This window comes from Poecilia reticulata, linkage group LG7, assembly GCF_000633615.1.
Source record: "Poecilia reticulata strain Guanapo linkage group LG7, Guppy_female_1.0+MT, whole genome shotgun sequence".
NCBI lineage: Eukaryota > Metazoa > Chordata > Actinopteri > Cyprinodontiformes > Poeciliidae > Poecilia > Poecilia reticulata.
In genome coordinates this window covers 25,103,283-25,126,360 of record NC_024337.1, presented here as the reverse complement: position 1 = coordinate 25,126,360, position 23,078 = coordinate 25,103,283, and the positions used below count along the sequence as shown (strand labels likewise).

General features: G+C 38.8%; 1 protein-coding gene across 17 annotated transcripts in view; it reads right to left on the bottom strand.

Annotated features, from left to right (window-relative positions):
* LOC103467448 (ERC protein 2) overlaps nucleotides 1–23,078 on the bottom strand; it is a 154,557-nt gene that overhangs the window by 20,061 nt on the left and 111,418 nt on the right. For 10 of the 17 annotated variants that reach the window (XR_001776813.1, XM_017305966.1, XM_017305971.1 and 7 more), the window contains 2 exons: nucleotides 18,714–18,875; nucleotides 15,429–15,494 (listed from right to left, as the gene is read on the bottom strand). Coding sequence is in view for 9 of the 17 variants with exons in the window: in XM_017305966.1 (XP_017161455.1) it covers nucleotides 15,468–15,494; nucleotides 18,714–18,875 (189 nt within the window). In the remaining 8 variants the exon portion in view is untranslated. Of the gene's footprint in view, nucleotides 1–8,811; nucleotides 8,871–12,487; nucleotides 13,196–15,428; nucleotides 15,495–18,713; nucleotides 18,876–23,078 lie in introns of all 17 variants that reach the window. The other 7 variants (XR_001776806.1, XR_001776807.1, XR_001776812.1 and 4 more) reach the window with 6 other exon arrangements.

The following is a 23,078-nucleotide window of genomic DNA, read 5'->3' as shown; positions in this document are numbered from 1 at the left end:
ACAATGAATGGGAGCTTTATTGTTACTTTGTCACACACACAGCGAGAGCCTCGTGGAAGTCCTGGAGGTCCTATGTGAGCAGGTACAGATGCTGAAATTTATGGTGCACAGACTCCATTCTGGAGTGGATAATGGAGAGGACTGGGAGGTATGAGCTCACTCAATCCAAAGCACTCAGTTAAGCTGACCTTATACAGACAAAAGTCCAGAACATTTTGAAGTTCTTCTACATTTCGAAGCCCTAATGCGGTGTTGACAAGAAAACATCTTTTTCTGCTAACCGCACAAAGCCTTTTCAATAACCACACAAACTTGGATTTCTCAGGGAGAATATTTTCACAGCGTGACAGTTAAATACCAGATTTATAAACTTTGGAATAATTTGGGAACATTACAATTACAATTGTTGTGGGAAAATTCGTCACAGCTCTCCGCATGCTCATGGGATCAATTTTGTGCATCTCCCTGGCGAGCATGCTTTTCCACTTACTACTCTATGCACATGTGTGGTAAAAAGGCCCCCCTACAAGGATTTTGTTAAACTTGTAGATTCTATTCCTTGTCCTTGCATCACACAAACATTCCAAAATCCTCACATGTGCTGCTCCTGAGTCAAATTAACATCCATTTATACCAACTTCAGGGAATGCAAAGCGAGAAAGAAGAGCTGACACCAGATGACAGAGCTCCCTAAGGCAACTCTGGCACAGTTTCTCTGTTTATACAAATTCACACACACACAAAGATGAGGAAAAGGTAAGAGAGAGGACAAAAAAGAAAAGTAGTGAAAGCAATCTTAGTTGGTTCACTTTAGAGGTGTGGAGGTGAAAATGGCATCGCCCGCTCTCACGCATTCAAACAGGGGCTTATCCCAACACTTTGATACGCCTTTCTATAATTACCAGCGTACATTTTTGTCTGAATGTTTTGAGTGCATTCATGTATATGTCAATGTAAGTGTGCGATGTTGTCTTGTCTGTCAATCTTGGTCATTACACTTAATCTCACAGATGACACTCTCAATCCTCTCTGTCAACCCAGGTCTTTGCAGTAGCACTCAAGCAAGGATTTTGGTTTAGCACTTGTGCATGCTCCCCGTCCCCTCCTAAAACCCCCCGCACATGCTGATACACTCACACACGCACACACACATTTACCTGACAAGTAACACCAAAGCAGACGGCGAGGAGAAGAAAGAATTTTTGCTTGGGAAGAAAAGCAAACAAACATCCCACATCTGTATCAGTGTTAAGAATTCAAGGATAAAAGAGGGATGAGTGGAAGCTGAAGCCAAAAAAACAAAAGCACACACAGATGCATTTTAGACATAATGAAAATGGAGATGGGAAATACTTCCTGAGTTTGGAAAACCCAGAGCTGTTACAAAGTGATGATAGAAAATGACTCCAAGAAGGTTTAAGATGATCAATAAACACCAACTCCATTTAAATTCACAAGTAAACATTGGTTATTTGTTATCCTGTTATCCTATCCGTTTCGTTTTCAATTTTCCCCATTGTTCTTCCGTCAGAGGGGAATCTGAGAAATGTGGACAAAACATCTTTCACCAGCTGTTAATACAGTTTCTGCTGCGCCATGATAAAGTCACGGTATGTTGCCCTGTTCTACCGAACCAGCATAAATACACACACACTCACACATTCAGCAAATGTGGACCTCAAGCATGCGGGGTGAAAAATGATCACTCACTTGCAAATATTTTGTGGCATACATATTAAGTCGCAAGTCTCCAAATCTGTATGCGGATTTAGAACTTTGGTAAATCATTAATGCTTTGGCCCTTAGGCTTTTCTCAACACAAGCATTCTTGAGGCCAGATTTCCTAAGATCAGTGCGAACACATCAAGTCACACAAATGTGTTTTAACACATCTGACATTCCAGCTGCTTCTAACTTAATTCTTAAAAATGTATTGGTCTCGATCATCTCTGACACCGGGGTGTGTTTGGTGGAAGGGCATGGAAGAGGTTTGCCTTGACATAACAACTGACATCACTGCTAAAACGTCTACTCCATGATCTCAGTGTGTTTGTAGAGTGCATTCACCAAAAGTTAACTCCGGTCCAGCTGATCTGTCCATTACTAGTCCTTTTTGTTCCCCTAAAACTCTGATATGGTCAAATGATTGCATTCAGAAGTGAACCAATTTGTACATAAAATCTTTCACTGTGTGAAGAGATAAAGGTACTTGGTCTGACCAGAGTAAAATCGAACTTCGCTACGGAGGACAGAAAACTAAAATTACATTACATATAATTTAATTTTCACTACAGCTCCAGTTTCTGCTGCCACTTGCTTCTCCAATGGTCTATTTCATAAAATCTGGATAAAGTGCCTTGATGTTTTTATAATGTGAAAATGTTTCTTGGTGTCAAAACTTTTACGAGGCACTTACGACGTGTTTTCTAGTTTGAAACAGCAGGATGAACTTTTTTCTTTTTTTTACTGCTGCTAAGCACACACAGAGACCAACACAGATGGGCATCATGCAGCACCATACACACAAACATATGATGTGTTATCCTAGTTATTACTAAAGCAAACAGAACAGAATGCCTGTTGCGAAACACAATACTTCAAGGAGCACACGTTTTTGAAATACACTATGTAGAAAAATAACTATGTACATATCTTATTAGAAGGTACAATAAAACAGAAATATAAAACAATACAAACACATAGTTGTTGTTCACTGGCAGTCCATTTGGTTTGCCCTGCATAAGGTTCTGCTAAGCTATTGTTTTTAGAGCTGGTAAACACATGTTGCCTTTTTAAACAAGGGAAAGGTTAAAGCTGGCCAGTAATGAATACAATGATTTATGTTCTGTGCTTTCTCCAGGCCTTGATGTACTTGGTTGGGGAAGATTATAAGCATGGGCAATACATATTGAAAATATTGTTTTTTTTTGTTTTTTTTTCATCAAGCAGTAAATGTTTGAAGGTTAATTTCTAAAATACGTTTTAGTTTTTCATACAGCCTCAGAGACATTCAATAGAGTATGCACACATGAAATTCACTGAACAAAAACAGCTTGTCTGGTTATGACTTAATATAGTGTTGCTTTTTGAAAATGAAATGAAAAAATGAGCAAGTAAACTTTTCTTTCCACTGAACATTAAGCATTATTTTTGATCAACCCTAAATTCACCTGCTGCTGGATATTTATTCAATAGCTGCTCTACACAGCCGTCATTCACGGTGCCAGAATAAGAGAGGGGAGGAGGATACAGACTGGAAAAATGTGACAGAGAAACAAGAGGTCTGAAAATTTTTTATGGAGTCCCAGAAGGGAAGACAGATGCCATCTTTACGATCTTGTCTGTGAACAAGCCAGTCAAATTGAAGTCAGGTGCGTTGTGATGCCAAAAGAGCCCGTGTCCCCATTAGACCTATAGGATTTCACATTAACAAATTACACAAATACTTTCACACAACCACCTGTGGAGTGAGCTTTCTGTAACTTTGTAGTGAGTGAGGTTTTGTTTATGTGTGTCATAAAGTTTATATTTTATAAGTTCCCAAACCCTCATGTGGGAACAACAGCAGACTGGAGAACGCTCAACCTGTGCCATGCTGCCTGTTCTTGTGGTCTACTATTTTTCCATAAAAAAATACATACATGTATAATGAAGAAAATAAATATAAACACTTGTTAATATCAAATTTACAAATTAATCAAACAACATACTTTTTATTTTTGTCTTTCACTGATATCCTTAACACCTGTTAATCCTTGTGTTAATACTGTCTCCAATATATTATTGCATCAGGATGTGACTGTGCTTTAAAGTCTCAGTTTGGTAGATTTCAATCAAGGGAAAAAAAGAGTGTATGTGTTTTCAGCTCTGTCCAACGGTGAAAATGACACTAGCATTTTTTGCCAGTAATCAGATTTTGTCAGTATGTTCTAACATCAAAAAGTGGCCAGTATACAAGTGGCAGAAGGTCTTAGAGCAAACAACCAATCAGAGACAGGGGAAGGGTCTCACGACTGTCAATCGCCTTGCTTATGCACTGCTAAATCTGCTAATGGTGGAGAAACATCTTACCATTACAGAAAAAAAAGTGTTTATCCCCAACATTGCAGACCATGCTTACTAGCCTGCACATTTATGACAGGCTCTGTTGTGGGTAAAAAGCTGCAACCTAGCAGCACGTACACTAAGGTGATTGACAGTCGTAAGGTCCTCCTCCTGTCTCTGATAGCTCATTTGTGACAATGGTGCATTTCTGCCGATGGCTGTAGGATGGCTCATACTGTAACATAGTTTTGACAATAAGAAAAAACACATATTGCTTAAAAAAGTTGCATCCTGCAGCTTTAAATACAAATTCTACTCATCTTTGAAGTATGTCACATTATCTGGTCTATAGAACCAGGAGGTTGATTCCTTTACTAAGTTTCATGTCATTCCTTCAAGCAGCTTCAATCTATAAGCAGGATGGGGTGAAGATGAGAAGCAAAACGAGTAATTGAAATAAGTGAGGGAAAATAGGCAAGAAATAGATCTGATTTTCACTCTAATGCCAATAATTCTTTACTCTGAATCACAAAACTCAGAAAGAATATGTATTTTTACTAAGTGATTGTATCTGAGTCTTACAACAAATATTTTGGGGCACAGACCCGACAGTAAATTAAAGCAAACCTTAGATCAAACATGGTCACAAAACATTTCAGTTGTTTCCTCTTGCAGCTGATTGAGCAGCCACACAAAGAACTGTGACTGACCTCTCACGTAAAGAGAGCCTGTTTGTGCCTTTGTGTGTTTCCAGTATGTGTCATGAGTGCAAAACAAACATTTGGCTGTCTGGCAGTGAGCAAAAGTAAAGAGCAAATAAAACGTCAGTGCGAGTTTGTGCAATGCTAGTTGCTGAGCTACTGCTCAAACCTCTGCCAATGTCATTTTAAGCCCAGCTACATAGACAAAACATTTTGGTCAACATTAGCTGTCTGTTGATTTGCCATGTAAATAGATTTGACTTTCCGTTGAATAGTCATGATTTCTCGATCTGCAAATAGCAAGCACCACCTTTGCAGAAAGAGACGATGTGCTGAAATTATAACAAACATCATTTGAAAGTTGTTGTCAAACATACACCTGAGTGACCTAAGTGGATTTCTAACCCTGACACCTAAAATGACGGTGCAGCAGCCTGTGATGTTTTTCTGAGATCAGCTTTAGGAAGACCACCCAGTAGCAAAGCTTATCCTATAGCTGCAGGGTTAAAGACTTGCTGCACATAAACTGTGACAGCCTAGTTTGCTCTTGGATAGGATATTAGAGTAGCGCAATGGTACAATGGCACCTATTGATAACTAGTGTTATATTTTATCCAGGTCCACTCTGCTGTTAAGAATGATCACGAAAGTCTCTCTCATTCAGTTAGCTCTTTTTGTTGTTTTGTCAGCCAGCTGGTGCATATGCTTCAGGTATAACTTGGCTCATGTTACATGACTGGTTTGAATACCCCAGGTATTTCATGTTTTCATTTTGATAATAGAAAGTGACATTAAAATCATATAGTGATGTTATCGCTAAAATAAAACAAACTGTAGTATTTCAGAAAGAGCAGTCTGACTATTTAGTCTTCAACTAAATAGTCAGAATGAAACCCTGAGACAGAAAAACATCACAGCAAGACTAAAAATAGAGCATGTTAAATAAATACAAATGGTAAATGTGCACATTTTTCTCATAGTGTTAAATATTGTATGTAGTGTTGCATTTAGCACTTTTGCATTCCGATTTTCTGCAGCTGCTCCAGAGTTACCATGAGTCTTTTGGTTTCTTCTCTGATTAAAGCTCTTCTTGCTCATCCTGCAAGTTTAGGTGGATGACCATGTTTGTGTAGATTCAGAGTCTTGCCTTGTGGCCTTTTGAAGAAGGATTTAAGACTGGAATGCACACGTTGAACAAATGTTTTATAACTTAACTCTATTTAACTACTCTGGCCCTGAACCTGTCTTGCTGGGTTTTTTAATGATGTGGTTTGTTTGCTGATTTTCTCCAAACAACCTCTAAAACCTTCACAGAAAGGTTGGGACTAAATTGCACATATCCAACTCAACATAGGAATAAAGTAACCTCTACAGGCAGTTGGTTGCACTGGATTTTATTTTTGGTTTTCAGAGTAAAGGGTGCTGAAAGCAAATTCATGCTACACTTTTTAACAGTTAACATATTTGAAATCTCCCCAGAACTCTATGGGCATCTGTCTCTGCAATGAGCATGGCTCATTTGGCAGCAGCACAGAGCAATGCACTGCTGGTTTTGTTTTAGTCAGTCAAACACACTCACATCAAACACACACCGCCAGAGGCACTCTTGGAGATTTAGTGAAGAAGCAAGAGAAGAAAAGATGAGAGTAAACTGGAAAGCAATGATAATTAAAGTAAATTAAAGTGAATTAAAGTAAAAGGCCAATCAATGCCAATCAAAAACCTTTCCAGGCAGAATCTTCTATAAAACCCACAAATGCATTTTTGGCGGTTTGCATAAACTTACATATTGTACTTACATACATACATACACACACACACACAACGATCTAGGTGAACATCATAATCTTTACTAATGTTCTGAGTTTGTCTTGCTTTGGCACTACTAAAACATATGGTGTTCATCTAGCCCCAGCACTAAAGCAGGTGAGTTGGTATGTGGGTACATAATGGCGAGAAGGTCGGAAAAATGTCACGACTGATGCTGACAGATGGGATTTGTGTCTGGTCTCATTTGTGGTAAGAATGCCTCTGTTTCAAATGGGGGAGTAAATATAAGACGAACTGATGCAGACATGTATGCCGGTTTGACTGAATGCATGATTGTGTTTGGTGAGGAGATGCAGTACCTGTTCTTAAGTGTGAAAGATAGGATGGTAACGCATTAAACAAGAAGTGAGAAGGGTTTTTGTGTGTGCAGAAGTGTCCGAAAAACAATGATACTTTCCGACATATGTGCTAGTATGAGGGAGACAAGCTTGCCTGAGAGAGTGTGGTTGCATAGATTCCCTTTTGGCAGGGGTGGTGTAAACCGAGGAGGGGCTTACACCGGCTTTAATCCTGTTCTGAATGTCATCTTACAAGCATGGCTTTTCCACAGGCCCAGATAAGAGAAATCAAGAAAAAAAATATATATATATATATTTATACATATATATGATTACCGTTGCACCCCTTTTGTCACTCTGCTCCTTTGATTTGTGAATAAGTGACAAAAAGCTACATATTTAAAGCATCCCAACCCACCAGTTTATACTCAAGTCATTTACAGTTTCATGTGCTGGACAAACCAACAAACAACAGTGCTAATCTGCTTGTCTGAGCCGATCTGGTGACGGACAGCATGGCCACTCTCGCATCCAATTCTAAGGTTTCACTGGAAAACAAAACCTGGCTGAAAACTCCCTACTTACCCAAACAAGCTAAGATTAGCTGGACTAAGTTTCACTCAGGACTTTAGAGGTTATACATTTTTGGGCGCTTAAAGGAGAAGTTTATTCTAAAACCTTTAGACCGAGACCCTTTTTACTACGCATGTGATATGGGCACTCTACAGCACCATGGTCGGGATGATATCGTCCTCTGAACAAAACTGTATGCTCAAAACCTCTATGATCTAAGTCCTAAAAGGTGGAATCAGAGAAATATATATTTGACTTTTTTGGGACTCTTCATGCTTTCTTCTTCTGACCAGTTCTATGAAGAAGCTGATTTCATTTAATGTCATACCAGTGACATATTGTCAAGAGAAAGCAGAGAGACACCAGGCACTCACCCAACATACAAGAGCATCAAGCTGAAGGCAATTACTATTACAACAGTGCCATAGGCTTATCAAGTCCATTAATTCCTGACTTGTGAATACAAAAACATCTACAACAGTGTCTTGGGTGCATATTCTGTACAGTACAAGGAGTCACAAAATGTAAGTATAAATATCTGTTGCATTAATGTAATATTAAAAATTGTACAAGAAATTTTACTTTTGGGGGTTTTATTAGCTGTAAGCCTTAATCATCAACATACTTGAAAATATCAGTTTGTGTATTCAATTCCATATGTGTTTCTTCTCTGAATAGAATACAATTGAAGATAATTTCACTTTTGCATGCATTTTTTATTTATTTGGGACACATGTGTGCTACAAGTTAATTTATCAGGATGGAATTATTTTTGTCATTTCTTTAAATGTCAACACTAAACCTTCCTTTTTGTAAGCTTCCAAACAACCTTTGGAGGCTTTTTTGGACAGTCGTACCAAAAAAATAATAAAAAAAATACAGCCCACTGTTATATGAGGCCTAAAAGACCTCAGACATAATGTCAAATGCAGTCCAATGCCTGCTGATGTTATTAAAATAGTAGGATGAGGCACCTCTCTAGTGATTCTACAATGGGATGCCTTTGAGTAAGAGGAAACGATTCCTGTTAGTTTTCCTTTTCAGTTCTACAAGGGATTCTGATAGCAGATCTGGCTTTTCTATAATAGGGAAGGAAAATTGTGAGATTCCTTCTGTTATGACCTATTAAAATATATTTGGTGTTAGTTCACCACCACAGAGTTTCCTAAGATGTCAATCTTGATCATAAATGTTTGTTTTATAATAGCCGGTCTAAGAACATGTGTGGGAACCTGTGCAGCAGTGCTTGAATTTAGGTATCAAATGGGCAGAGCAGCACATAGTAGGATAACAATTTTTTTGTGAGTGGTCACACAGTAAAACTTGAGTTCTCTAGTCAAAAGGAAAGCCCATCACTCACATTCCAACCTCTTTTTTTTTTCTACCTTTGAATATCTACCTCGCCGCAGCAGGCCTGTCTTGGATTGGCAGCCTAGGGGTGGGCCTGTATGTAAAAAGCACAGGTTAGGGAGCACGAAAGGCCTTAACTGAGACTGCAGAATTTTGCTCTTGGTGTCTGTGAAGCAGAAGAAGGGCAAGGAGAGCACAGGAAGTCTGAAGAAAATTACAGCTTTAAAATGAAAAGACGATGATTCACTTTTCTCTGTCTCCAAATCCTAATACCTCACTCTATCAGCGTGGCTTTGTGGAGGTTCAGACTTTTCCTTTAGAAGGTAATCCAGCTTGAACAAGGAATCTGACCTCCAGATTGTCCCACTGAGAGTTCCCAAAGAGCAATTATTTTGCTCTCCATTTCATACGCAGGCACACACATGCAGAAATGCATGGAGACACTTAAAATGCCTCCCCAGGTGCAGGTTTCTCCTGAGGGAAAGGCTTTTGTGTGCTGCCATCCACATAAGCACAGAAAACACCCTTTTAATCCTGCCAGAATCTATCCATCCCTTTCTCTCTTTCTTGATCTTTCAATTACCCACACATAGAACATTCACCCACACATCAAGCTGCACGCAGAGTTATCTTGAGGCATTTATTGATACATTTGTGTCCCAATTTGACTTAAGCATTACAACATATCCCTTAGCAATCAGAATTGAAGAAGTGATAAAGAAACGTGACATAACATAAAGCAGAGGAGAAAAGAAGAGGGAAAAAATAACAGTCTGAAGTGAACTGATTTATGACTGTGGTCTGGCTTACACTGAGAACACTAGGAAAGAGAAGTTTACACACAGACTGAATTGCACCTGGCATGTTCAGACAGAAAGAAAACGATAAGACCATTCAGTAAAAGGATTCTAACTCAAAGGCATGCCGCGACCTTTGAGAGATTAATAATATTGTAAAAACACATTATGAATTATTCTGCCAATTCAATCAGTGTACATATTTTTCATAATAATAATAAACAACATAAAGCTCAGACAATAATTCTGGAACTATTCTTGATAATCTGGTAAAAATTGTAAAAATGACAACATTTTGTAAAAGGTTCTTACCACCTTATAAAACACGATAGTACATCTATATTTAGCTGATGTATGATTTACAATCTTTTAATGTTTAGAGTACTTAATCGATGTTGATAACGTGTCAATAATCATATGTATTGTTATTGATTTATTTTCTATCCCTAGCAAAATGTAAAATAAAGTTATTGCAGTGACATAAAACGCTTCACTGGAGGATTTTTGGGAAAACCTTTTGAGTTGGACAAAAATTACTTCAGAACATTTATCTTATATGTAAGGTCTTATTTAATCAATTAGAATTGCCATTGCAATGAAACTTGAAATATTAAAATAACCTTTTGAAAATAACGTATAAGCAGGTATTAATACATTTTATTAATACCATATTTTTGTACACATTTTTTTTAATTGGTGTTTTTCTCAGCTGTAAGAGGAAAATATTAACATAATTAACAGACAAAAATATTATGATAATGATTTCCAGATATCAGTGTTAAACTTAGAGAACTGAGTTATTGAAATAATTAAACTTTTCAGTCACAATAAAATGTGTTCAACATAACTGTATGTGCACAGTCCAGCTGTTACATGCTTCTGTGTATTCTTGTCTTTTCTGACACGTTTAACTGTTTTTCTCTGCATATGTAGATAGTGCTGAAATAACAGAACAGACATTGTCTTACCTTTTTCTGAGTGTATTTTTGGTTATCTGACGCATGTAAAGAGCATAGACGTAAATGAGAGGAAGAGCATATATATTGGAAGGATCAATTAGTTGAATGGGTAAACCCAATTTTTTTTTAATTGCTATTTGATTAATAAACAATATTTTACAGTAAAATAATTTATTTGGACACACTTCCAATTTCCTCTCAATGTCTACCTATGTAACGCTTCAGTTATGCAGTGCCGGTTAAGCAGTCGAGATCTTGCAGACGGAAGAGGTGGGACACACACAATATGCTGCTAAGCTCTTCTGATCTCCCTTTATTTGAGTTGTGATACTTGGGACGCCCACACAGGAATCAGAGGATTCCTTTTGATTAGTTAAGCAGCACGCAAATTCTCAATGCATGGATAGGGAACCGATGAGCACGGATTTACTTGCCATCACAGAAACATATAACTCTATATAGTTCTGCTACATCTTTGTATGTTTGCCCAGCATGTGTGGCCACCTTGTTGCGTGTGTAATGAGGGTGTTGTGGGAGGGGAAAATGATGCTTACTCAGACAAAATGCCTTCTGGTCCACACTTGAGGTGTTTCACTTTCCCTGTCACAGCTTCAAGAAAACCACCAAAAACAGGAAACATGAATAAATGTGAATGGCTCGTAAAAGGTGTCGGCTGAACCTTCCATTTCTCATCATCTTGTCGACTTCTATGCTTTTCTGCCTTGATGCTTCTCTGGATCCTGTGACTACAGCTTTCCATGCTCACAATGACAATGTGAATACCTCTTAAAAAAACATTGTGAATTCTCTTTTGAAAGCAATATGTTCTTGCCAACTTAATCAAGATGACACTATAGTTAGCAACAGAGGTCATGACCTTTTAACATTTTTTGCTATGCAGAGCACCAAATCCCCTGCACCAGAGCAAACTTCACTTTGTGTTGCCTCTGGTGTCCTCAGCATTTTACCGTTGATGATTTATTTTGTCTGTCAGTTTATAAAACTGATAAAGGCATTTGTCAGTATGCACTGAGATAGATCTGACACACGGTACGCTCAAGGGTCACTACTCAGGTGTTGCGGAGTTAATGACTTTTCTCCACTCATGTTCAACTGGTGGAACAACCTTTGACTTCACGGACTGATGACGCTGACAGCCGGCTGAAGAATGGCCCCGATCAGACGCCTCTTCTGACCTTCAAGTCACGGTTCACCGATTACCAAAGACACATGGCACGAGACAGCTTTACTCAAGGCCAGACTTACAAAAGAAAATTATAAAGAACCTGCACATATTTCGGGGTTCGACAGAGGTAGTGGACTGAACAAGCTAAAGTTCTGCCTTGTGAAGTGCATTCAGGTGGCTTATGTTGTGAACTGCTGCTATATAAATAAACTGAATTGAAATATGAATATATGGTATGGCTATAACTTTTACAGTCATTACATTTACATTTAGCTAAATGTCTGAGGAGGAACTCAACTCACACTTGTTGATGTGTGACCCCAAGAGGGATGCTGACATCAACATTTTGTACTATTGGTATTCATTAGTGGAAAAACTATATCTAAAATAATGAATGAGATGGAACTTCTACTCGCATTTTATGGTGAACTGTTTTCAACAAGACCATGTTACTTGTTCAAATCCAAAAAAACAGCCCTACTATAATATAAACAGACATACACAAAATGTTTTTATGGAAAACATTTTGTGGCCAAACTAAGATAAAAAAAAAAAATTAAGCTTGTTTTAATCTGAGTAACATTTAACACTCTCCTGTGGAATGCCTGCCCATCTGTACTCTCTTATTTTCTTTAAAATATTTCTGTTCCAGATTCTTTTAACCTTACAAAGTATAAATTAATTTATGTTGGAATAAAAGCACAACATTTCCACAAATGATATTCATTCAGCTTTACTCCTTTGGCCTCATGCTCTCATTCATATTTACCTCCATCCCCCCTTCTTCTGTGCTGCATCTCTAAAAGGACATTCTTATTTCATTAGTGAGGGAGTCCAGTAGGCTAGAAGGTAAACAAAACCTCTGTAATCAAAAACAGAACATACACAATCTAAATGAGCCAATAAGAGTTGAGGATCTACACAAAGAGATGCATGAATACACAATCTGTAACTCACACTTTAAAAGTTAATAAGGAAATCACATTGTTGAAGCAGAACTCAATGGTGCTGTTAAGAAACAGAAGTAAAATCTATCAGGCTCATAGATTCTTAGCTATTTGTCTATCTGTGCTGTCATCTCTGTTTGCTCATATTAGGGAGGGCTCACTCAGGGACAGGATATGGGGATTAGGTACAGCCTTATGTGCTGTAGCTACATACCTCCGAATGGCTCCCATCTGTTCTGTTATAAAGGATAGCTCTACACTCTAGCAGCACTCGTGCTGCGTGCTGCCAGAATAACAGAATCGGATAGATGAGCAGCACTGATATTGCTAGCCACAATACCACTCTCCACTAAAAGGCTAATGTGGCAGGCTTATTCTATTAGAAAGGGATACAAGGTTCTAATATAAACACACATACACAACTGACTGAATGCATATCCCCAGTTGATATCTGATCAAGGTTACTGAACCAGTAGGTTAACCAGAGGTCCAGGCTTACCTTAAGGGATATGAGTTAGCGCCGAGAAAGTCTAAGAAAGGTGGAAAGGAGAGGAGTGATGGAAAAATGTGAAGAGATGGAAACTGAGGGAGAGAGGGGGCAGTGTGGTCTGTTTCATTACAGTGAATCTTGACACTGCTGCATTCTCAACACACATGGACTGGATTATAGGCTATGTAGACTGCTCCAACCCCGTATAGCTCACCAACACTTTCTTAAACACAGGCCGCCTTACAAATGTATGGGAAAACATCACAGATAAGTACAAAACTGTGATAGAAGAAGATGAACTATTTGCTTGCACAAGTTATATAACTTAATCCTAAAAGTAAAATGTTCGGGAGAAGTGCAACATTGAGGTTAGAGACACGCTCGGCTTGCAATGGTCCACCTGTGGATTACTGGGGGAGTAGAAAAAGATGAACTGGAAACTATGAGTGTACCATGATGCTTGATTTTCGTTCAGGTTCCAACAACAACTCTTCCAATTTTCAGACCCTTTCAATCTTCCCTCTCTTGCAGACACATACACATTTATATAGCCATATTTGAATGTCTTTAAGTAGTTTCTTTATGTCTCATTAACTTAAACATTAGCTCTAAAGAAGCCCTGTCCCCCCATGCTCATTTTTTTGCATGCCCTCATTTAAAGGCATCCTGAGCCAATGGGGGGGCTTCGATATAAACCCCCAAAACCGGAATTATAATTTATGACTCAGCATTCTTGATTTTATGCATTTTTAGCTTGCAGTCTTAAAAAGAAAAAAAAAATCCTCATAACCTTTCTGTGTTGTACTGCAATTAACTACCCCACACACTGGCACATAAAGGGGTGGGGTAGTGTGGTAAAATTTTACTATGACTGAAAAAGCTGAGTGCAAAAAGACAGACTGGACCATCTCTGGTTTTTCTCATTGTGTCATTTTTATCACCTATGGGCTCTGGTGTGTTCGCTTTAGGCGGCAGGGGTGCATATAGGTCTAACCACACAGTTACCTATATAGCCACAGAGTGCATGTACCGCATGGCTGCACAACTAGCATTTGAGTACTTTACAAAAAGGACCCATAAACCCCAAAATAAACCAATTCTTTTAAGTCAACCGAAATTCACAAGCAGTGGAAACGGAGTTGGGTACTGTTACACTTTCCTCTGTCCGTCTAGGGCAGGGGTGTCCAAAGTCGGTGCTGTAGCTCCGGCATCCTGAATGTTTTAGTTCTCTCCCTGGTGGTAGTAACAACCTTTTCAGCTTGTCAATGTTCCTCTTAGGCCTTCTAACGAGCCATCATTTGATCCAGGTGCGTTAAACCAGGGAGAGAACTAAAACATGCAGGATGCCAGCCCTCGAGGACCGACTCTGGGCACCCCTGGTCTAGGGTAATGCAGCGGATAGGGTGGTTCCATCAGTGTTTCCTGCTAATGGTAACTCAAGCCCCTTGAAAATGTTGTGCAGAGCATTAAGGGTCAAACAGTACATTCAGCAGCCAGTACGAGATGACACAATATTTTTGGGCTCATAAGAACAAAACAGCACAAGATAGCTTTATGTTAGGGAGAACTGAGTTTCCAATTTTCTTCTGAAATAGTGTGAATTTTTCATAAATTCTATTTTAGATAATCAGTAAACACTGTAAATTTATTTTAATCCACATTTGACCAAGCCATATGCTACAGATTTTATCATACTGTGTGTCGTCGGCCAGTGTTACAGCCAATCTTTTTTACTTTGGCCCACTCAGTCAACGTATCAGGACAATTCAAAGCTACCTTTCTTCTCACTTCAAAATAGAATAAGATTCTCAAACACATTAAGGTGCAGGATATCAAGCTTAAAACATGTACCTTAAATCTAGAGTATGCAGCTTTTATAAGGAATATGTTGTTTACACATTTTATAACGGTCACCATGTTGTGACAGTTTGCTATGAGACAGATAATCTGTCAAAAGTTTGATCTCCTCCTCCTCCCTGAGCTACATTTCCAGACCAAAGGATAAGCAGCACAACACAAGATTGTGATTCACAGCATTAAAACCCACCTCTTGGCTGATTGGTTGTTTCTAGTTAGCACTGGGAGAAGGCAGAAGAGGAACTCAGTTTTTGCACAGATTATATGTCACATATCAAACTGTCACAACATAGTGACAGTTTCAAGAAATATGTAGATTTTTTTTTTTTATAAAAGTTACATACTTTAGCTTTAATATCCAGAAATAATAACAAAAGCTACATTCACAATCCATAGAAGATCTATCAAAAACTTACAGACACCAAAGAGATGCAGGTTCCTATGGATAGTACTCATCAAGCCCATATACCTTCTTCGTCATCCTGTGAGAAAACACAGAAAACACAATTTGCGATGTATTAATTATGGCATGTAATTGTTCTTACATGTGGCTATAATCATGTTTAATAATCCTGCATGTCAGCACAGCTGTTTTCTGTTTATAATAGAAGTTCAACTTGGTGATTGTGTATTCACAAGCTGAAACTTACAGTTTTATATTTCAGTTCTCTTGAGCTCATGTGATCTTTAATTGTAATATAATGGTCATGCTCTCTTTCAAAGATGTTATGATATCACAACATTTTTTTCTTGGCACAGTTGTTAAAAACCAATGATATGTTGGAGGTTTCCTTCTGCTGGAACAGTCCAGACAAGAGCTTTGCTAACAAGAAGGCAAATTCACTTAGACAGTAACATTATAATGATTAGCATGAACTGGAAGCTCTCCACAGTCAAGTCCTTACATGCAAAAAGCTAAAGTAGGTCTAGATAAAGCAAAGTCTTTGCTAATACGACACCGGAGCTAAAAACAAGCCAAGCATTGGCTGCAGTTTATGTGGTGGTCCTCACTGAACTGAATGGTTCTGACAAGCTCAGAAAACTTAATGGGCTACAATGAAGCAGCTAAGCTACAGTTGTAACATTGGCTTTGCAGTGCAACATGCTAGAAGCTAAATACCAACATGAAGTTAACAGCTTTGACAAGCTTGGTAAACAGAAACATACCCTCATCTACATCTTTCGGTGCCGGGAGAGCAGGCAACCCGTTTCAGCAGCTCTACACTAATTCTGAGACTTCTTGTTTTTATAGTTTATTTTGGATGTGTTGTGTGTTTCTGTATCCTCCTACTTTTTTATACAAACTTTTGTGTGAACAACTTTTTAAAATTTTTTTGTGGATATTACGTTTGGAGACAGTATGAGTGATCACGCTTCTATTACTCCTTGCTCCACTGCGCAGCCTCTGGCAAAACAACCTGATGTCCAATGCGAGCTGAGAAGGAAGAGGGCAGGAATCGGTAGTAGCAATTGGAGTAGATTATACAGATCCATCAATCCGTCCATCATCATGGGAACCGTGAGGTCTCTTTCCAACAAAGTGGGTAAGGTGGCGGCTCTAAGTGCCATCAAAGGAGCTACTGGGAACCTAGCGTCATCTGGCTGACTGAGATGTGGCTAATCACACAATTTCCAGACTCACAGATAAACATGGGCAGCTTTCATGTACTCTGGGTGTACAGAATGAAGAAGAGCGAAAAAGAAAAATGGGGATGGAAAAATCATCTACAAAAAGAAGATGGAGAATCAGCTGCAGCAAAGCAATAATAGTGAGGTTTGGAAGAGCCTGAAGATCATTCCGAACCACAAACCAAGCCATCACTAAAGCTGCTCCTCCATTGTCAGGTCTCACTCTGACTGGTTAATGTCTGGTCTGGTTCTACCCCAGTTCGCAGCATTTTCAATACGTCTGTTCCTCACTGAATATTGGTAGGAACGTGGGCGGGTCATGACTGTGCAGGAACTGTGGTCAACTCTCCAACGATGTTTGCAGTGAACCTAAACAATGGTTAGGTTGTGGTTTTGATGGACTCAACTAACTCAGATATTTTCATCTTTGGAGTTTGCAGTGACGTAAGTAATGGGCAAATCAATGGATGCTGTCTGCTGTTAGTCGAATTGCTTACACATAATACACAGCTAGGCTACCCGTCAAGTGGATCCGGAAAATAAATGCTAACAGAAATGAGCTAACCCAATGGATGAACCCAATGCTGTCGTTTGTCACTTCCCGTTTGTTGAGCCCATAACACGCTGCTCTGAGGTAAACCTCTATGCGCGAGATGCTTTTAAGTGAAAATACATAGCTTGATTAATCTGCAATACGTAATATTAAATCACAAAAGTTTTCAGATTAATCACGTGTATTAAAGCATTTAAGTTGACAGTTTTAATTATCTAACAAGACCGACCTGCAGAAATCTAAATTATAAATCCTTGTGGTTGAAAAGGTGGTTTCCAGAAAACGGGTGCCTCATTAGAGCTTCCCTCACTTTCAATCACCTGATGCATCAGAGTCAAAGTAAGATATTGATTCATCTTGTGAGTGAAAAGAACGCAGATGTTCACATACTTCTGTGAGTTTGAAAGTTAATAATAAAAAGAAACGAAATGAGCGTCAATCAATCACAGACTCTTGCATTCTTTAAGAAATTAAGATGTGCTCTTCCAGAGGTATGAAAGGGAGAAATTATTCAACCAGTTACCTTATGCCTACCTTATTGCTGAAAGCATGCGAATGCATCTTACCACTATTAAGCACAGGGGATCTCCAGTTCATGTTTGACTCTAATTTAGACAGCAGATTCAGAATTATTTATAAAGAGTACAGACACGCAACAGTTCATTTCAAACAGAACAAATGTAGGAATATAGACCCAGGTGGAAATTCCCACCTATTCATCTTAAAGCCACACACTCAGTGAGACACATGCATAATTTCACAGTTTGGAATCCCCCCATGTACAACAATAGAGCTGTGATGAGTTTGAATTCAATTCAAATATGCATAAAAAAAGGCTTTTATGAGCTAATGGGAAGACTCTGTCTTTTGTAAAGATTGCTTTCACCTACAGGCAGTTTCATCAGGGTACACAGAACAAACAAACACTCAAGTATGCATCCCATCTGCATCCACATCAATGCCAGTGTGCACCTTTATGAACACACAACACTTGCTAGTGCCTAAAACAACAGTGCTGTCTGCAGACACATTAAGGGTGTCCTCGGGGCAATGTGGGTAATATGCGCAGACAGAAAGGAGAGAGCTTGTATAAGAGTTGGATGATATATAAACTAATCTCACATACAAACCCCATCAATCAAAAACAATCATTTGGCAGCTTTTTCCTTCGGGCCTCTTATCTGGCTGATATGAAGAACTCTAACTTGGCAGGAAGTATTGGGGTTTGAGGGTTACAATAAAAAAAAAAGAAGGGAGACAAGAAATGTTATGCTGTCAAAGAAGACCACAACTGAGCGCCGGTGGAGTTGATAAATATGAAATTGCATCAACCTTAAAGGCATGAAGATGAAGGCTCAGAACTTGTAAACTTGTGTAAACAAGCCCGGAGTTCATCTGCTCCTTCAAGGTGTGTGTGTGTGGGGGTGTGTGTGTGGGGGGGTGTGTGTGGGGGTGTGTGTGTGTGCGTGCGTGCGTGTGTGTGTGTGTGTGTGCGTGCGCGTGTAGTATTTGTTCTGACCTGATCCATCGGAGGTCGGTGGTTGGCGTGTGGGTCCCCTCTTGGCAGACTTCGGTGATGCAAATTTGCTGTATGCATGTGGTGCAAATGATGAGGGTGATGTTGGGGGTGGATGTAGTCTTCCTCATAATTGTCTGCTATTAACTTCATTCTGCTCTGGGTCTGCAAAAAAGAAATAAACACAATCGTTTAAATGCAACTGTAAGACTCGCACACAAAGTCATTCATTTCCCCAACACTGCTTATTTGTTCCATGAAAATTTCTCCCGAATCTTTGAATGATTACGCTGAGGAATTTCTGCATGGAGGGGAAAGTATGTCGAAAGCCATCAAAGATGATAAAAACTGAGCCGCTAACATCTGACAGGTTGTAAATTGTGCAAGTTGGAGCGCCTAATGGAACTATCATAAGTCTGTCATACATATTTCGAATTATGTTTTAAATTGAATGAGATAAATCCCTGCAAGTACAGTTGTTGCTTTGTGTAGCCCAGGGTCACACTGAAGAAACCTTATTATTGCATGTCACTGATTAAATTTACCCCTAAATGTGCATCAAATGCTTCTAAATGGTGACTCTATATGTCTATTATATGCATTGAAAAAGAAGACATGATGCTAGAGTAAGGTGACAGTGTGGGCTGACTAATGTTAACAATCAGCCTAACTGATATAGAGACAGAAAAAAATGAGGTGCACATATACTGGCGTTCTCAGTTTTATTGTTTTAACGCTGTATAGTTTCCCTCAGGGTTGACATGATTGTGGAGTCAGTGGTGGGATTGTGTATAAGATGTAGATGACTCCAAGAAAAGGCGTGCATTTTTTTGCAGCCAAACTCTTGCGGCTTTCCCTGAGTTTAATGGGAGCCAGGCATTGGGAGAAACAGGCAAATAGCCTGAGTCAGCTGTGAAGACATAGGTGAGATGGAGTTACAGTAGTTAGCACCCTAGGGATAACAGAGCTGTGATAAGAGGCTGGAGCGTAATGACTGAGGAAACAAGCCAGCCAGTCAGGATCACAGGAGAGGATTTGACTGGTCTTTAAGATGGTTGCAATTAGCTTAAACTTGAGAAGAGCCTCTTGGATAAGGTGAGAACACTGTCAAGGCTGTGGGAGGTGAAGAGAAACAAGTTAGGGACGGTCGGAGGAGGGTTTCAGACAAACATCAGACCAGTGGTTAGAGCCGTTAAATATCAGGTTCAGGTGTCCAGATCATTATGACCTTAGGTACTACCATTAGCAGGTGTGACTGGGTGGAGTAAGGTTATGCATACTAGCTACAGAACAGTCACCTGTAATCGAAGGCAGACACCATGCAAACACACAGGTGGTGCTTAGTTGTGTAATTTCCACAATGTTAAACAAGCCTCATTCTTTGAATCTGTCTCAAGCAGAGGGGGAGAATTAGTCTGGAGATGTACATAATGACCCTTTGATCAATTGCTTTGGTTGGCTTTGACCTGTTGGCAATATAAATATGTCATCTTTTCAGTGATGCGTCACTGTAGCAAGTTGACCACATAAAGGTTGCCCTGCGACAGACTGGCGACCTGTCCAGGGTGAATCCCGCCTCTTGCCCGAAACGTTCGCTGGAGATAGGCACCAGCACACTTCCTGACCCCATTAGGGATAAGGATGGATGGATGGGTAAATGTTGTGAATTCAAAAAGTAGACATTAAGTAAGAAGCTTACTTCTATTATCTACTAGCAATGATGAAATAAAGAGATAAAGAGCTGTAAGATCTAATCTGCATTTTCCATGTTGATATGTCAATGACAGACGATTAGAAAGTGAGACAGAGACTTAAATCAGACAACAAGAAGGTCCAAGTTGTGATTTTTAATCCCTTTTAAGCTTTCATATTCACAAAAATATGGGTTTGGAAATATTGACATCATAGTCACTTTGGAAATCTCAAAGTTAAGTATGTATGATCTCTATGGAACAGAAATTGAGACTATATTTGAAGTAATAGTATGCTGACTTTGCTGATAGCTAACATAACCTTAAAATGCCAACAACTACTCAATCAAATCTTGTTTATATAAAGTTTCACAGCAACTGCTCTTTCAAACACATTTTCTGATGATCCCTTGTGTGAACAATATTAATAATGACCAGTTGTGTAGGCAAGAAGGCTAAAATTAAAAACTTAATCTGATACTGGTGTTGGCAGATAAAAGGAGAGAAAAAAAATGGAAAACAGCCAAAGGAGAAAAAAAAATCTAATTGGTGCATCTCTAAATTAGTAATTTGGAAGCATCTTATCTTTGGATTTGGATTTGAACATTTGGGTATTTGAGAAAACTCGTTTAATATTGGAGACACAAAGAAAACACACGCATTGACTCTTTTCTTAAGGACATGTTCCATAATGTTTGTGTAAAAACAAAGGTGTTTACACTTAAAAAGCCTTTCAGGTGGAATATGTGAGTTTTAATTAGTGTTAATTAGTAGTCTTGTAGAGTAAACAGCTTGCCAGTTTCCTCCAGGCCTGCTTGTAGATCACAGGCAAAGCAGCTCACACAGGTGGCAAGGATGCATGTAGAGAAAAAATACACAGGCTCTTCACCTAAATCTCTAAGCAAAACCCACTATATTATTTGGCTCTTTGTGTGTTTTTGTATGTGTATCAACGTGCAGCTACTGATGTAAACATGGCAGCAATCACCGCTGAGCTCACAGCTGCACTGCAAACCCTAACACAAGCCCTGTGTAAATCACAAGCCTGCTCTGATTAAAGAGTGGCTGTATTAACACATATGGACACAGGAAGCTGACAAAAAAGCCCTTAAAAAAAAAAACAGCTGTACTTCAGAAAGGCTGTGCAAGTTTCACAACAATTAAGCAGGGTCCTTTAATCAGGTCTATCCGTGTGTTAAGCATTACTCAGTTATGCTAGAGGAAAAAAAAAACAGAGAAGAGTGAACAGGCTAAGGACAAATACTAAACTGTGTTATAAAATAGGGACAAGATTAAGGGGAAACGTCACAGAAAATGCATCTCAGAGATTTCCGAATTCATCTTACCCTCAACTTTAAAGCACTACTGAAGTGAGATCATCCATTAATTGGATGAAATGCTTAGAGAATTCCCACACTGGGACACATTTTCAGAGACTTTTCCCGAGAAAAGAGTCTTGCATGTGTGCGCGCGTGTGTTTGCGTGTGTGGGTGCGTAAGTGCCTGTGTTTGTATATGAATGGTTGTCTGAACTACAGAAGGGTTTCGCCTACACTAGGAAAAAAGTGAATGAAAGGAAAGTTTGTTTAATACACACATACCCACACATGCATCTTAAAAAAAGAGGGATGTGGGGAGGTCAGACAGGTCAGTGCTATCTGTAAATCAATCTGCTGTCTCTAGATCAGCTTTCCCGGAGAGACTTTGAGTGCCATAATTCTATGGCATTTCCTAGTTAGTTTCCTTCCGGTAAAAAGACATTTATGGGCCTGAGGAGGGCTCCCCATCATGAAATTTGTGTCAATGAATCAGAGAATAAAGTGCCTAAATGTACAGAGCTGAGTAGTGCGAACGCAACAGAATTTATAGCCATATTCAATAAATTTAAATAAGCATCCCGGTGAGACTCGTTTGTTAGATTAGAAGTACCTTTAGAAAAGAACAACCTTTAAGCATGTTTTAAACTCACATTTTGTTAATGTAAACCAATGTTTTTATTATTGGTGTGATACGATATTCTAATCTTAAATGTTGTTTCATCATAAGATGAAGATCATCAAAATGACAGAAATAAAGGTTTGAAAACAGTTATGTAATTAACTTAGTGAATGGATTTATTAACTTTTCACTGATGTTCTAATTTATTGCATATGATTGTTGTATATGCACATGAGAGCACCAATTGCTACAGGAAAAGATATCTTGGTCATTTTGCTGTGAGCATGTTATATTCCCTGTTACCATTTCACCTCCCATTCATATCATTCTTATATTTTTATCATTATCTTTTTAAAGGTCAGCGAGACAATTAAAATGGTTCACTAAAAAAGTCAAATATCTGGTTACAAAAAAAAAAATCCCGGACTTAAAATCCAATCTATTGACTGTAGTCATCACTGTACTTCTGCGGTTTACACATCATGACTAAGTGTGTAATATTGGGAAAATCTAATAAATAAATAAAGCCAAGGAAGAGGAGGAGACAAACAGACCATAAATGCTATGTGTTTTAAACAAAAAAGGGGCAACAATTATCTTGACTGTTCTCTAAAAACCTGAATTAGTTTGAAAGTAACAGTGTGAGAAATGAAAACAAATTTGAGCCATTCATATCTCTGATGTGTAAATTCAGTTGTAGCAGGCAAGTTTAGGTTAAGTCTCCAGGGGCTCATTCATCC